We start from the raw sequence: 16,523 nt of genomic DNA on the forward strand, positions 1-16,523 counted from the left end.
AGTATCAAGAGATCCAGTCATTCATGCCTAGCCATGTCCCAGAAGCATTCTCTCCTGACGTTTCACCTGCATCTATGGAAGGCATGCTCAGAGGTTGGGAGGTGTGTTGGAAACCAGGCAACATCCACACTTGCCTCCAACAGACAAGAGTTCTTTCTCCCACCCTGGACATCATTCCACAGATATATAAACAGGAAGTAAGCAGCCAGACCTTGGAGCTGCAAGACCATTCAATGCTGATCAAGCTGGCCAGTTGCAACATTTACACCTGCCTCCAACAGACAAGAATTCTTTCTCCCACCCTGGATGTAATTCCACAGATATATAAACAAGAAGTAAGCAGCCAGACCTTGGAGCTGCAAGGCCATTCAATGCTAACCAAGCTGGCCAGTTGCAACATTCACACCTGCCTCCAACAGACAAGAGTTCTTTCTCCCACCCTGGACATCATTCCACAGATATATAAACAGGAAGTAAGCAGCCAGACCTTGGAGCTGCAAGGCCATTCAATGCTAACCAAGCTGGCCAGTTGCAACATTCACACCTGCCTCCAACAGACAAGAGTTCTTTCTCCCACCCTGGACATCATTCCACAGATATATAAACAGGAAGTAAGCAGCCAGACCTTGGAGCTGCAAGGCCATTCAATGCTAATCAAGCTGGCCAGTTGCAACATTCACACCTGCCTCCAACAGACAAGAGTTCTTTCTCCCACCCTGGACGTAATTCCACAGATATATAAACCCCACTTTCCTAGTTGCCAACAGATCTGGCTTCTTACTACCTGGGGGAATGCTTTGCTGGGAGGTGATTAGCTGGCCCTGATGGTTTCTTGTCTGGAATTCCCCTGTTTTTGAGTGTTGTTCTTTATTTACTGTTATGATTTAAGAGCTACATTCACACCTGCCTCCAACAGACAAGAGTTCTTTCTCCCACCCTGGGCATCATTTCACAGATATATAAACAGGAAGTAAGTACCCAGACCTTGGATCTGCAAGGCCATTCAATGCTAATCAAGCTGGCCAGTTGCAACATTCACACCTGCCTCCAACAGACAAGAGTTCTTTCTCCCACCCTGGACATCATTCCAGAGATATATAAACAGGAAGTAAGCAGCCAGACCTTGGAGCTGCAAGGCCATTCAATGCTAATCAAGCTGGCCAGCTGCAACATTCACACCTGCCTCCAACAGACAAGAGTTCTTTCTCCCACCCTGGACATCATTCCACAGATATATAAACCCCATTTTCCTAGTTTACAACAGACCTCACTTGATACCTTGATTAGCATTGAATGGCCTAGCAGATTTCAAGATCTGGCTTCTTACTACCTGGGGGAATGCTTTGTTGGGAGGTGATTAGCTGGCCCTGATGGTTTCTTGTCTGGAATTCCCCTGTTTTTGAGTGTTGTTCTTTATTTACTGTTATGATTTAAGAGCTACATTCACACCTGGCTCCAACAGACAAGAGTTCTTTCTCCCACCCTGGACATCATTCCCCAGATATATAAACAGGAAGTAAGCAGCCAGACCTTGGAGCTGCAAGGCCATTCAATGCTAATCAAGCTGGCCAGTTGCAACATTCAACACCTCCCTCCAACAGAGAAGAATTCTTTCTCCCACCCAGGATGTAATTCCACAGATATATAAACAGGAAGTAATCAGCCAGACCTTGGAGCTGCAAGGCCATTCAATGCTAATCAAGCTGGCCAGTTGCAACATTCACACCTGCCTCCAACAGACAAGAGTCCTTTCTCCCACCTTGGACATCATTCCCCAGATATATAAACAGGAAGTAAGCAGCCAGACCTTGGAGCTGCAAGGCCATTCAATGCTAATCAAGCTGGCCAGTTGCAACATTCAACACCTCCCTCCAACAGAGAAGAATTCTTTCTCCCACCCAGGATGTAATTCCACAGATATATAAACAGGAAGTAATCAGCCAGACCTTGGAGCTGCAAGGCCATTCAATGCTAATCAAGCTGGCCAGTTGCAACATTCACACCTGCCTCCAACAGACAAGAATTCTTTCTCCCACCCTGGACGTAATTCCACAGATATATAAACCCCATTATCCTAGTTTCCAACAGACCTCACTTGCCACCTTGATTAGCATTTAATGACCTAGCAGTTTTCAAGATCTGGCTTCTTACTACCTTTTTCAACATGGTTCAAGATGGCAATGGCTTGGTTAGTGATATTGATGCAGAGAATGACAGAGAGGCACCTGTTCAAAGTGTAGTTTCCCATGAGAATGTTCCTACAGGGATGATGGTTTACTCCCTGAATTGCTCCCAGAGAATTCCCAGAATTTGGGGCTTGAAAACAACTCGGCTCCTGCAGAAATGAATGAGCATAGAGATAGGCGGGCAGAAATTAGTTAAAACAGACAGGCCGAGCAATGCCTTCGGCGTTCTGCCAGGCTTCAGCAGAAAAAGATAAGGGCCATTCAAGGAAAGTGAAACCAGTTTCTGAGTGCTTGGACAGGCTTAAAAGTTCCAAGCATGGAAAATATACCCATTTAGAATCATGCTAAGTTCTTGTCCTCGTCTTATAGGAGCCTTGCTTGGAAGATTCATGCTTAAGGATTTGTTTCCTGGTTTGGTTTTTTCGTCTCTTGTGATTTACCTGCTCATGCTTTGGATCAACGTTTCCTGGTTCTTTAGATTTTGTTAGAGAGTTGTGGACTTTGTTTTTGGACTATGCTGAATTCTACCTTGGATTAATTTGTTCCTGCTTATCTTTTTACCTAATTGGATTTACCTATTCCTTTAAAGTGTTTTTTTTACTTTGCTGTTTTTACTTATCTTCAATAAAAGGATTGCTTTCTCTATCCATATTTTAAAGTCAGAGGGTTATTCCTGTCTTGGAGTGCAACAATTAGTTGGCCCGGATGGTTTCTTGTCTGGAATTCCCCTGTTTTGGAGTGTTGTTCTTTATTTACTGTTATGATTTAAGAGCTACATTCACAGCTGCCTCCAACAGACAAGAGTTCTTTCTCCCACCCTGGACATAATTCCAGATATATAAACAGGAAGTAAGCAGCCAAACCTTGGAGCTGCAAGGCCATTCAATGCTAACCAAGCTGCCCAGTTGCAACATTCACACCTGCCTCCAACAGACAAGAGTTCTTTCTCCCACCCTGGGCATCATTCCCCAGATATATAAACAGGAAGTAAGTACCCAGACCTTGGATCTGCAAGGCCATTCAATGCTAATCAAGCTGGCCAGTTGCAACATTCACACCTGCCTCCAACAGACAAGAGTTCTTTCTCCCACCCTGGGCATCATTTCACAGATATATAAACAGGAAGTAAGTACCCAGACCTTGGATCTGCAAGGCCATTCAATGCTAATCAAGCTGGCCAGTTGCAACATTCACACCTGCCTCCAACAGACAAGAGTTCTTTCTCCCACCCTGGACATCATTCCACAGATATATAAACAGAAAGTAAGTACCCAGACCTTGGATCTGCAAGGCCATTCAATGCTAATCAAGCTGGCCAGTTGCAACATTCACACCTGCCTCCAACAGACAAGAGTTCTTTCTCCCACCCTGGGCATCATTTCACAGATATATAAAAAGGAAGTAAGTACCCAGACTTTGGATCTGCAAGGCCATTCAATGCTAATCAAGCTGGCCGGTTGCAACATTCACACCTGCCTCCAACAGACAAGAATTCTTTCTCCCACCCTGGACATAATTCCACAGATATATAAACCCCATTTTCATAGTTTCCAACAGACCTCACAAGCTCTGAGGATGCCTGCCAGAGATGCAGGTGAAATGTCAGGAGGGAGTGCTTCTGGAAAATGGTCAGACAGCCTGTAAAACACACACAGCAACCAAGTGATTCCAACCACGATTGCCTTTGACAATAAAAAGATGGGGGATGTAATAAAAAAGAAAGAAAAGACCCCGTGCCAACCCTTATGATGTCCAGACCTGGGTTGTCCTGAGTGAGTGAGTGACCTGGCCGTGCAAAACTGGTCGCTCAAGACTCCGGCCGTGCAAAACCCAGACGTCTTGCCAGAACAACAAACACCCTGTTCATTTCATACTGTATTTATTTAATAACTAAAATTCACAAATAAAAAGGTACTTGCAAAGTCCATGTCATTGCGTCGTCCCAATTCTTCTCCATTTTTTCCACTGCTTTCCGACCCATATGTGTAAAAAAAAAATGGGCTTGGGTTTTGTTTTGTGTGGGTTTTTTTTTTTCGTTTTGTTAAAATTATAACGGTTGTATGATTGGTCAAGTTGGAGCTGAAGCACCAATGCAAGAAGATGCTTATGGAGATGAGAGGACACCCCCCTCCCGGCGCCTTCCCACACACACGTTTCCAGAGGAGCCGAAAGAAGGGGGTCTGCCCCCCCCCTGCTCAGCCCCCTTTCCCCCACCCAGAGCCATCTTTTGCATTATTGTAGTTCTTCTCTCAAAGTCACTGACGGTAGTCACCCTGGCGGTTTCCCCCTCTGCAGGACGGCAGGCGCGGGGGACGTTGTCGTCGTTCACATTGTTTGTATCTCCCGTAAGCCAAGAGGCAGCCGCGGCAAGCAGGTCCGGCCACAGGTCAGTGCGAGGTGTCGAATGGGTGTCTTTGTAAAAAAAAATTTCAGGTAGGTTTGTGTGTCTTTTCAGAAGGCTGCCGTTCCTTTTGCTTCCTTACGTTTGGATTCCTTCTCTCTTTCCCGAGCTGCTGCGTAAGGCTACTCGTATTCCAGGAACTGTTTGTGATAGAACAGCAAATAGCTGGAAGTGGAAGGAAGACAAACAAAGTAAGAACAAAACATTACAAGGCAGTCGCCAAGTTACAGGGCCTTCTCAGTGGTGGCCCCTCGGCTGTGGAACGCCCTCCCCACAGACGTTAGATCGGCTCCCTCCCTATTATTATTATTATTATTATTATTATTATTATTATTAACTTTATTTGTACCCCGCTAGCATCTCCCGAAGGACTCAATGCAGCTTACACGGGCCGAAGCCTCAAAACACAATACAATAGAAACATAACACAATAATAAGCAAAGTAAATCAAAACAATTAAGCAAAATAACAACAATGACAGTACATCAAGACACTATTAAAACTGGTTCGGCCGGCGCAATGGGGTACAGGGGTTAAAAGTGCTGAAATGGCAGGAGGCACGTAGGGTTAAAAGTGCGGTGTGCAGCGACAATTAGTTATGCTAAGGTGCTTGTAGGACTTGGGATGGGGAATTCCTAATCTGAGAAGGCACATCGGAACAGCCAAGTTTTTAGGTTCTTTCTGAAAGCTGCTAAAGTAGGGGCCTGTCGAAGATCTTTTGGAAGGGCGTTCCAAAGTCGGGGGGCCGCCACAGAAAAGGCCCTGTCCCATGTCCCCACCAAGCGCGCATGCGATGTGGGTGGGATCACGAGCAGGGCCTCCCCAGATGACCAGAGCGAGCGTGTGGGTTCGTAGACTGTGATGCGGTCCCGCAGGTAGGGTGGTCCCAAACCGTTCAGGGCTTTGTAGGTGAGCACCTGCACCTTGAATTGGGCTCGGAAAATAAACGGCAGCCAGTGGAGCTCCTTAAACAGAGGGGTAGACCTCTCTTGATAATGAGCCCCGGTTAGCATCCTGGCTGCTGCCCGCTGGACCAATTAAAGTTTCCGAGCCGTCTTCAAGGGCAGCCCCACGTAGAGCGCATTGCAGTAATCCATTCTAGAGGTGACCAAGGCGTGGACCACCCCGGCCAGATCAGCCTTCACGAGGTACAGTCGCAGCTGGCGCACAAGTCTCAATTGTGCAAAGGCCCTCCCGGATACCGCCGACACCTGAGCCTCAAGCGTAAGCGAAGAATCCAGGAGGACTCCCAAACTGCGGACCTGTGGCTTCAGGGGGAGTGTAACCCCGTCCAACACAGGTAGCCACCCTATACCCCGATCCGGTTTACGATCGACCAGGAGGACCTCTGTCTTGTCGGGATTGATCTTCAGCTTGTTCTTCCTCATCCAGATCGACACAGCAGCCAGGCACTCGTCCAGCACCCGAGAAGCCTCCTTGGAATTAGGTGGAAAGGAGTAGTAGAGTTGTGTGTCATCCGCATAAAGATGGCACCCAACTCCAAAACTCCGGTTGACTTCTCCCAGCGGTTTCATGTAGATGTTGAAAAGCATGGGCGACAAAATGGAGCCTTGCGAGACCCCACAGGTCAAAGGCCAGGGGTCAGAGCAGGCGTCTCCCAGCTTCATCAGCCCTACTGGTGTTCAGGAGAAGAGTGAAGACCTGGCTCTTCGAACAGGCGTTTAATTAAGCAGTGCAATCAACTGACTGATTTTGGAACTTGGAATAATAGACGAGGAGATCGGATTATGACTTTACTGATGAGACGTGTTGGATTAGTTATATGGATGTATTGATGTTATGTTGATTTACTGATCTACTGTTGTATTGTTTTAATTGCTTTAGTTACTGTGTAAATGTTAATGCTAATGCTGTGCACTTTGTATACTGACCTGTGGTAAACCGCACTGAGTCGCCTACGGGCTGAGATAGTGCGGTATACAAATAAAGTACCGTATATTCCGGCATATAAGACGATTGGGCGTATAAGACGACCCCCAACTTTTCCAGTTAAAATATAGAGTTAAGATGACTCCCATGCATAAGACTACACCTGCATATAAGACGACCCCTGACTTTTGAGAAGATTTTCTTGGGTTAAAAAGTAGTCTTATACGCCAGAATATACTGTAAGTAAATAAATAAATAAATACAGGCATCCCATTTAAGAACGGAAAACAGAAAGTTGGTGGACAGGAAAAGAGATTTAAAGATGGGCTCAAAGACAACCTTAACATCTCTGGCATAGACACTGAGAACTGGGAAGCCCTGGCCCTTGAGCGCTCCAGTTGGAGGTCAGCTGTGACCAGCAGTGCTGCAGAATTCGAGGAGGCACGAGTGGAGGGTGAAAGAGAGAAACATGCCATGAGGAAGGCACATCAAGTCAACCCCGACCGAGAACGCCTTCCACCTGGAAACCAATGCCCTCATTGTGGGAGAAGATGCAGAGCAAGAATAGGGCTCCACAGCCACATACGGACCCACAGGGAAACCCATCATGGAAGACCATCTTACTCGTCCAACGAGGGATCGCCTAAGTCTAAAAGACAGGCATCCTACTTACATCCAACACCTAGTTCAGAACAGGGGTGAGACAATAGGAGGGCGACTAAAATGATCAAGGGTCTGGAGAACAAGCCCTATGAGGAGCGGCTTAGGGAACTGGGCATGTTTAGCCTGAAGAAGAGAAGGCTGAGAGGAGATATGAGAGCCATGTATAAATATGTGAGAGGAAGCCACAGGGAGGAGGAGGGAGAAAGCTTCGTTTCTGCTTCCCTGGAGACTAGGACGCAATGGAACAATGGCTTCAAACTACAAGAAAGGAGATTCCACCTGAACATTAGGAAGAACTTCCTGACTGTGAGAGCCGTTCAGCAGTGGAACTCTCTGCCCCGGAGTGTGGTGGAGGCTCCTTCTTTGGAAGCTTTTAAGCAGAGGCTGGATGGCCATTTGTCAGGGGTGATTTGAATGCAATATTCCTGCTTCTTGTCAGAATGGGGTTGGACTGGATGGCCCATGAGGTCTCTTCCAACTCTTTGATTCTTTGATTCTATGATTCTAACTGGGAAGCCCTGGCCCTTGAGCGCTCCAGTTGGAGGTCAGCTGTGACCAGCAGTGCTGCAGAATTCGAGGAGGCACGAGGAGGCACGAGTGGAGGGTGAAAGAGAGAAACGTGCCATGAGGAAGGCGCGTCAAGCCAACCCCAACCGGGACCGCCTTCCACCTGGAAACCAATGCCCTCACTGCGGAAGAAGATGCAGAGCAAGAATAGGGCTCCACAGCCACCTACAGGCATCCTACTTACATCCAACACCTAGTTCAGAACAGGGGTGAGGCAATTATTATTATTATTATTATTATTATTATTATTATTATTTTATTTGTACCCCGCTACCATCTCCCGAAGGACTTGGTGCGGCTTACAAGAGGCCGAGCCCAAATACAATAGTAAAAACAACAGCAACAACAAACGGCAAAATAACTCAAAAAAACAAAGCAATAACATTAACAACACACCAATCAATGGCAGGGCCTAATGTAATAATTAAAATTAAAAAGTGCTGGGCGTGACCAGGTGGAGTGTTTGGAGGGGGGTGGGCATGCAGATATCCTGATCTCTGATAAAGTGTATTGGGACATAATGCTAGGAGTTTCCTTATTCTGGGAAGGCACACTGGAACAACCATGTTTTCAAGCTCCTCCTAAAGATTGCTAGCGACGGGACCTGCCTGATGTCCTTAGGGAGAGAGTTCCAGAGTTGAGGGGCCACCACCGAGAAGGCCCTCTCCCTTGTCCCCACCAATCGCGCCTGCGACGCAGGTGGGATCGTGAGCAGGGCCTCTCCAGATGAACAAAGAGATCGTGTGGGTTTGCACACAGAAATGCGGTCATGCAGGTAGGCAGGTCCCAAACCGTTTAGGGCTTTGTAGGTAAGCACCTGCACCTTGGATTGGGACTGGAAAATGAACTGCAGCCAATGGAGCTCCTTAAACAGAAGGGTTGACCTCTCTCTGTAAAGAGCACCAGTTAACAACTTGGCAGCCGCCCGTTGGACCAATTGAAATTTCTGAGCCATTTTCAAGGGCAACCCCACATAGAGTGCATTACAGTAGTCCACCTTGGCCAGATCCGCCTTCACGAGGTACGGTCGCAGTTGGCGTACAAGTCTTAATTGTGCAAAGGCCCTCCCGGCCACCACCGCCGCCTGAGCTTCAAGCGTAAGTGATGAGTCTAAGAGGACACCCAAACTGCAGACCTGTGACAGGGGGAGTGTAACCCTGTCCAGCACCGGTTGCCACCCTATACCCCGATCTGGTTTACGATCGGCCAGAAGGACCTCTGTCTTGTCGGGATTGATCTTCAGCTTGTTCTTCCTCATCCAGATAGACACAGCGGCCAGGCACTTGTCCAGCACTCGAGGGGCTTCCTTGGAGTTGGGTGGAAAAGAATAGTAGAGTTGTGCGTCATCTGCGTAGAGATGGCACCCAACTCCAAAACTCCGGATGACCTCTCCCAGCGGTTTCATGTAGATGTTGAAAAGCATGGGAGACAGAATGGAACCTTGCAGGACCCCACAGGTCAAAGGTCAGGGGTCCGAGCAGGCGTCTCCCAGCTTCACCATCTGGGATCGGTCCTCCAGGAAGGACCGAAGCCATGACAGAACCGTGCCCGCAAGGCCCATCCCGGAGAGTTGTCCCAGAAGGATACCATGATCGATGGTATTGAAAGCCACTGAGATGTCCAGGAGAACTAACAGGGTCACTCTCCCCCTGTCCAGTTCTCTGTGGAGGTCATCCACCAAGGCAACCAAAGCCGTCTTGGTGCCGTGGCCAGGTCTGAAGCCAGACTGTGACTGGTCCAGGTAATTGATGTCATCCAGAAAACCCTGGAGCTGAGAGGCGACCACCCGCTCCAGCACCTTGCCCAAAAAAGGGAGGTTGGAGATAGGTCTGTAGTTGTTCAGCACCGTGGAGTCAAGCGATGCCTTTTTCAGAAGTGGTTGAACCACAGCCTATTTTAGCCGAGATGGAAAAATTCCCTGCTCCAACGATGCATTAATGATCAACACAAACCAATCAACCAACCCCTCCCTGGCTGATTTAATTAGCCAAGACGGGCAAGGGTCTAGAGCCGATGTGGTCACCCTCACAGCACCAATGATCTCCTCCACATCCCCAGGGTGAACAAGTGATAATAATTTTTACTAGTATTATATTATATTACATTATAATATTATAATTATATACAATATACTATATTATATTATTAGTAAAGGCAAGATGGAAATGTCTTTTGTTTCCGCTCTGTCTTCACACTGGCCAGAAAGCAGTCTATTCTGAAAGCAGAGCATTTTCTTACAAGGTAGGAAAGATCCCAGGGCTTTGCTAACTGGTTGCCACTCATTCTCCCACTCCCTTCCTGCTCGTGGTCATGCTGTGACACTCTGAATAATTTAAAGCCAATGACTCATCGTGGTACGCCGCCATCTATTCTAGATCGGGACTAGAAAGTTACATGCTTGAAAGCAAAGCAAAGTCTGGTCAAATTTGGTACCTAGAAAGAAGACCTAAAGGAATGACAACAGTAACAATGCTAAGTTGGGCAGGGAAAGAGAGCGCATGGAAATCAGGCTCCGGAACGCTGCAAGGGGTTCAGTCTGTATACTTCTTGTGTTTGTGTACATTGGCGCTGCCTAAATATCGGACGACCTAGGTTGGATGAAATTATGGAAGAGAAAAGGTGTGAGAATTCCCACACAAATTAGTAACAGTTAAACGGTTTGGGCCCCGCCTATCTCCGCAATCGCATCTCCTTCTATGAACCGGCATGAGCTCTAAGAACTTCTGGAGAGGCCCTCCTCTCGGTCCCACTACCGTCTCAAGCATGGTTGGTGAGGACGAGAGAGAGGGCCTTCTCAGTGGTGGCCCCCCGTCTTTGGAACGCCCTTCTAAGGGAAATAAGACAGGCCCCATCCCTCCCCACCTATCTCTACGATTGCATCTCCTTCTATGAACCGGCACGAGCTCTAAGATCTTCCGAGGAGGCCCTCCTCTCGGTCCCACTATCGTCTCAAGCATGGTTGGTGGGGACAAGAGAGAAGGCCTTCTCAGTGGTGGCCTCCCATCTCTGGAACAGCATTCCAAGGGAAAGAAGACAGGCTCCATCCCTCCCCGCCTATCTCCGCGTTCGCATCTCCTTCTATGAACCGGCACGAGCTCTAAGATCTTCCGGGGAGGCCCTCCTCTCGGTCCCACTACCGTCTCAAGCATGGTTGGTGGGGAAAAGAGAGAAGGCCTTCTCAGTGGTGGCCCCCCATCTCTGGAACGGACTTCTAAGGAAAATAAAACAGACTCCATCCCTCCCCGCCTATCTCCGCGTTCGCATCTCCTTCTATGAACCGGCACGAGCTCTAAGATCTTCCGCAGAGGCCCTCCTCTCGGTCCCACTACTGTCTCAAGCGCGGTTGGTGGGGACGAGAGAGAAGGCCTTCTCAGTGGTGGCTTTCCATCTCTGGAACACCATTCCAAGGGAAAGAAGACAGGCTCCATCCCTCCCCGCCTATCTCCGCGATCGCATCTCCTTCTATGAACCGGCACGAGCTCTAAGATCTTCCGGAGAGGCCCTCCTCTCGGTCCCACTACCGTCTCAAGCATGGTTGGTGGGGACGAGAGAGAAGGCCTTCTCGGTGGTGGCCCCCCATCTCTGGAACGCCCTTCCAAGGGAAAAAAAACAGGCCCCATCCCTCCCCGCCTATCTCTGTGATCGCATCTCCTTCTATGAACCGGCATGAGCTCTAAGATCTTCCGGGGAGGCCCTCCTCTCGGTCCCACTATCATCTCAAGCGCAGTTGGTGGGGAGAGAGAGGGCCTTCTCAGTGGTGGCCCCCCATCTCTGGAACGGACTTCTAAGGAAAATAAAACAGGCCCCATCCTTCCCCACCTATCTCCGCGATCGCGTCTCCTATGAACCGGCACGAGCTCTAAGATCTTCCGCAGAGGCCCTCCTCTCGGTCCCACTACTGTCTCAAGCGCGGTTGGTGGGGACGAGAAAGAGGGCCTTCTCAGTGGTGGCCCCCCTCTGGAATGCCCTTCCAAGGGAAAAAAAAACAGGCCCCATCCCTCCCCGCCTATCTCTGCGATCGCATCTCCTTCTATGAACCGGCACGAGCTCTAAGATCTTCCAGGGAGTCCCTCCTCTCGGTCCCACTACCGTCTCAAGCACGGTTGGTGGGGACGAGAGAAAGGGAAACTGTTTTGAATTATATGTCCCTCCCCTCTCTTTCTTCTCCTATATACGTAGTTTGCTGCTTCTCATACTTCACCATCATTCTGAAAAGAAAGCAATCAAAACTGACATATTTTGCCTCTCTGGGAGGCTGTCCTCCACCCATGAGCGTCATGCAAAACCTACCCTTCACTGTCTAGTACATCCTTAATGCTAGCCTTGGTGATGATGGCATCGTCACATTTGAACCACTGGTCCTTGTGTTGCCGGATGAAGCTGGTATAGTGCCCGCTCTCCAGGGTTCCCTGGTGATTAACTACTGCAAACAAGGAATACCTGGCGGGAGGAGAAACGGAGAAAGAGCAGTTAGGTCAAGGGACAAGGCCTCAGACAGTCTTAATACGTTTGTCCCTCAGCAAGGACATCTTGACATAGGCAACTCCAAAAGTTCAGGTCTTTAGACATTACCAGTAGCATTTTGAGAAACCAAAGTTCTGAGTGCTTTTTTTAGAGAGAAAAAGCAGGGTACAAATAATAAGAATAATAAGAAAAATGAGGATTTAAAGATTGAACTGCAAAGACTCTGGCACAAGCCAGTCAAGGGGGTCCCAGTGGTGATTGGCACACTGGGTGCAGTCCCTCAAGACCTTGGCTTCTCTGTCTAGCCTGACATGGTGGTTGTGAGAGTGGTCAGGCATTTCTGTGTTCTCAAATGAAATGCTGTGTCCAGGTTTTATTTGAGAACACAGAAATGCTGGACCACTCTCACAACCACCATGTCAGACTACACAGAGAAGACATGGAAATACACAAGGAGCATGTGGACAATTTCAACAGAAAGGAGGAAACCATGAAAATGAACAAAATCTGGATACCAGGATTAAAAAACTCAAAAATTAAAACAGCAAAACAACAGAGAGGAAACAAACAAGGACATCTAATCACCTCTCAACAAAAGTTTGCTCTATGCAAAGGCCATTATATGCTAATCAAGGTGGTCAGTTGAAACATTCACACCCAGCTCCAGCAGACAAGAGTCCTTTGTCCCACCCTGGTCATTCTACAGATATATAAACCCCTTTTCCTAGTTCCAACAGACCTCACTACCTCTGAGGATGCTTGCCATAGATGCAGGCGAAACATCAGGAGAGAATGCCTCCAGAACATGGCCATATAGCGCGAAAGAAACTTTCAACAACCCAAAATTACCACCTCTCAGCTGCAAAAGGCCACCCTACTGGGATCTGCACGCATTATTTGCCGATACATCACACAGTCCTAGACACTTGGGAAGTGTCCGACGTGTGATCCAATTCAACAGCCAGGAGAGTGACCTTGTTTGCTGTGTACCAATCTCGTGGTGCATCAAATAATAATAATAATAATAATAATAATAATAATAATAATAGGAGGATTTAAAAATTGAATTGCAAAGACTCTGGCACAAGCCAGTCAAGGGGGTCCCAGTCGGGATCAGCACACTGGGTGCAGTCCCTCAAGACCTTGGCCTGCACTTAAACACAATCAGCGCTGACCAAAATTACCACTTGTGAGCTGGAGAAGGCCACCCTACTGGGATCTACACGCATTATTCGCTGATACATCACACAGTCCTAAACACTTGGGAAATGTGATCCAATACAGCAGCCAGCAGAGTGGTCTTGTTTGCTGTGTACCAATCTTGTTGTGCGTCAAATAGTAGTAGTAGTAGTAGTAGTAGTAGTAATAATAATACTAAAAGCCAGAATTGAAAAGTCGACAACAGATCCCAAGTGTAGACTCTGCAAGGAAGCAGATGAAACAATAGGTCCCATCCTCAGCTGCTGCAAGAAGATCACGCAGACAGACTACAAGCAGAGGCACAACACCATTGGAACTTATGCCACAAACACCATCTGCCTGCGACAAAGAACTGGTGGGATCACAAGCCGGAAAAAGTTACAGAGAATGAACATGCCAAACTCCTCTGGGACTTCTGGATTCAGACAGACAGAGTTTTGGAGCACAACACTCCTGACTTCACAATTGTGTTAAAAAACAAAGTATGGATCGTTGATGTCGCAATCCCAGGTGACAGCAGGATTGCAGAGAAACAACTGGAAAAGCTGAGACGAGAGTAGGATTTAAAGATCAAACTGCAAAGACTCTGGCACAAACCAGTCAAGGAAGTCCCAGTGGTGATTGGCACACTGGGTGCAGTGCCTCAAGATCTTGGCCTGCACTTAAACACAATCAGCGCTGACAAAATTACCATCCGCCAGCCCAAAGTGCTTGTTTATATAGTCATTGTCCTCCCAACCCTGCTGTGGCAGTCACCTCTCCACAAAATCAACATTGACACTGAATTGCATCACTGCCTGAGCTCTGCGAGTGCAGCATTTTTCCAAATGAAGCAGAGAGTGTTTGAGGACTGGGACATCCGTAGGGATACCAAGGTGCTTGTTGATAAAGCTATTGCCCTCCCAACCCTGCAAGACGTGGACTGTCTACAGATGTCACATGCAACTCCTGGAACGATTCCATCAGCGCTGCCTCTGGAAAATCCTGCAAATCTCCTGGGAAGACAAGCAGAGAAATGTCACTGTGCTGGAAGAAGCAAAGACCACCAGCATTGAAGTGATGGTCCTCCGCCATCAACTCTACCGGACCAGCCACATTGTCCGGATGCCCGACCACCTTCTCTCAAAACAGTTGCTCTACTCTGAACTTAAGAACGGAAAACGGAACGTTGGTGGACAGGAAAAGAGATTGAAAGATGGGCTCAAAGCCAACCTTAAAAACTCTGGCATAGTCACTGAGAACTGGGAAGCCCTGGCCCTTGAGTGCTCCCAGCTGGAGGTCAGCTGTGACCAGCAGTGCTGCAGAATTTGAAGAGGCATGAATGGAGGGCGAAAGAGAGAAACATGGCAAGAGGAAGGCGCGTCAAGCCAACCCCAACCGGGACCGCCTTCCACCTGGAAACCGATGCCCTCACTAGGGGAGAAGATGCAGGTCAAGAAGAGAGCTCCACAGACCCACCACCAGGACACTACACTTGGAGGACCATCATCCTCGGACTACTAAGTAAATAAGTTTGATTCCTGGAAGAGTTCTTAGGAAGGCACACCTTGCTGGTAACTCTTTTGCAAAGAAAAAACTGAAATGTTTCACACTTTTTTCTCAAAGCGCCCACCTTCTTCCTGTACGAGTGGAACGGAGCTAAAATGAGCGCCACAAATTGCTGGGTAAACATGGAATGCGCTTCGTTTGACAGAAGGCAAGTGTTCTGTCCCGGGTTTGGGCTTCTCCCGCACAAACACCTGCTCCTCCTGCTGCCATCTACCTATTTGCGGCTCTTTCTGTTTGCACTGCTTTTATTAGTCCTTTAAATCTGGGACGAGCATTTTCAAATGGCTGTTCAAATGGATCCAAGCTGGAAGGTGTTCAAGACATCGACTAGTGATGAAGAATGCCCTCCTCAGCTTGGCACTCTCTCCACCATCGCCATTGACCGTCGGCCGTATTGATGAACTTGCAGTCCAAAATACGAGGACGGGTCAAAAAGTAATGCCTCCATCGCTCTAACTTTTCTTCCTTTCCTAGCTACCGGACTATCTATGCATGATAGGACAGAGCTCATTTTACTCTACTGATATCATAGTCTTGGTCATATTGACTGATAAAAACCATGAATCTGAAGCTGAAAGAAAAACTCATCATTGAATTAATGCAAAAGAAGATGGTGCATTACGGAAATCCATCATCGTATGTTTATGGGGACGCTGTAATGGACATCAGCAATGTGCGGCGTTGGGTGAAGAAGTTTGAAGGTTTCAGAGTCAATGATTTGAATAACTTTAATAGCTTTGAGATGGTTGAACAGAAGCTCTCCGAAGCTCTAGGTGCCCTTACTGCCTATTACAGGGAAAACCAGCTGATCCCTAATCTATCTAAAACACAGACATGTGCCTTTCATCTCAAGAACAGACAAGCATCCCGAGCTCTGAGGATTATTACCTGGGAAGGAAGGAATCCCACTGGAGCATTGCAATCTGGGAGTCACTCTGGACCATGCTCTGACCTACAAGAAGCACTGCCTGAACATCAAGCAAAAAGTGGGTGCTAGAAACAATATCATACGAAAGCTGACTGGCACAACCTGGGAATCACAACCAGACACAGTGAAGTCATCTGCCCTTGCACTGTGCTACTCTGCTGCTGAGTATGCATGCCCAGAACACATCTCACCACGCTAAAACAGTGGATGTGGCTCTTAATGAGACATGCCGCATTATCACGGGGTGTCTGCGCCCTACACCACTGGAGAAATGACACTGCTTAGCCGGTATTGCACCACCTCACATCTGCCAGGAAGTAGCAGCCAATAGTGAAAGGACCAAGGCAGAGACATCTCCAGCTCATCCCTTGTTTGGGTATCAGCCAGCACGTCAATGACTTAAATCAAGAAATAGTTTTCTAAGGTCTACAGAGACACTCCTGGAACACCTCAGCAAGCGAGAGTCCAAAAGTGGCAGGCTCAAACCCAGAACCTCAATCCATGGCTGATACCAAATGAGAGACTCCCCCCTGGGCACACAGAAGACTGGGCGACGTGGAAGGTGCTGAACAGACTGCGCTCTGGCACCACGAGATGCAGAGCCTACCTCCAGAAATGGGGCCAAAAAGTGGAGTCCACGACACGCGAGTGTGGAGAAGAGCCAACCACTGACCAC

General features: G+C 48.0%; 1 protein-coding gene across 5 annotated transcripts in view; it reads right to left on the reverse strand.

Moving 5' to 3' along the window:
- Positions 1-4,048: 4,048 nt before the first annotated feature.
- LOC132781575 (ubiquitin carboxyl-terminal hydrolase 22-A) overlaps positions 4,049-16,523 on the reverse strand; it is a 219,000-nt gene continuing 206,525 nt past the window's right edge. For all 5 annotated transcript variants that reach the window (XM_067473681.1, XM_067473680.1, XM_067473683.1 and 2 more), the window contains 2 exons: positions 11,998-12,147; positions 4,049-4,752 (listed from right to left, as the gene is read on the reverse strand). In XM_067473681.1, the coding sequence (XP_067329782.1) occupies positions 4,710-4,752; positions 11,998-12,147 (193 nt within the window). In that variant the 3' untranslated portion in view covers positions 4,049-4,709. The remainder of the gene's footprint in view (positions 4,753-11,997; positions 12,148-16,523) is intronic.

Source organism: Anolis sagrei, chromosome X (assembly GCF_037176765.1).
Source record: "Anolis sagrei isolate rAnoSag1 chromosome X, rAnoSag1.mat, whole genome shotgun sequence".
Classification (NCBI taxonomy): Eukaryota; Metazoa; Chordata; class Lepidosauria; order Squamata; family Dactyloidae; genus Anolis; species Anolis sagrei.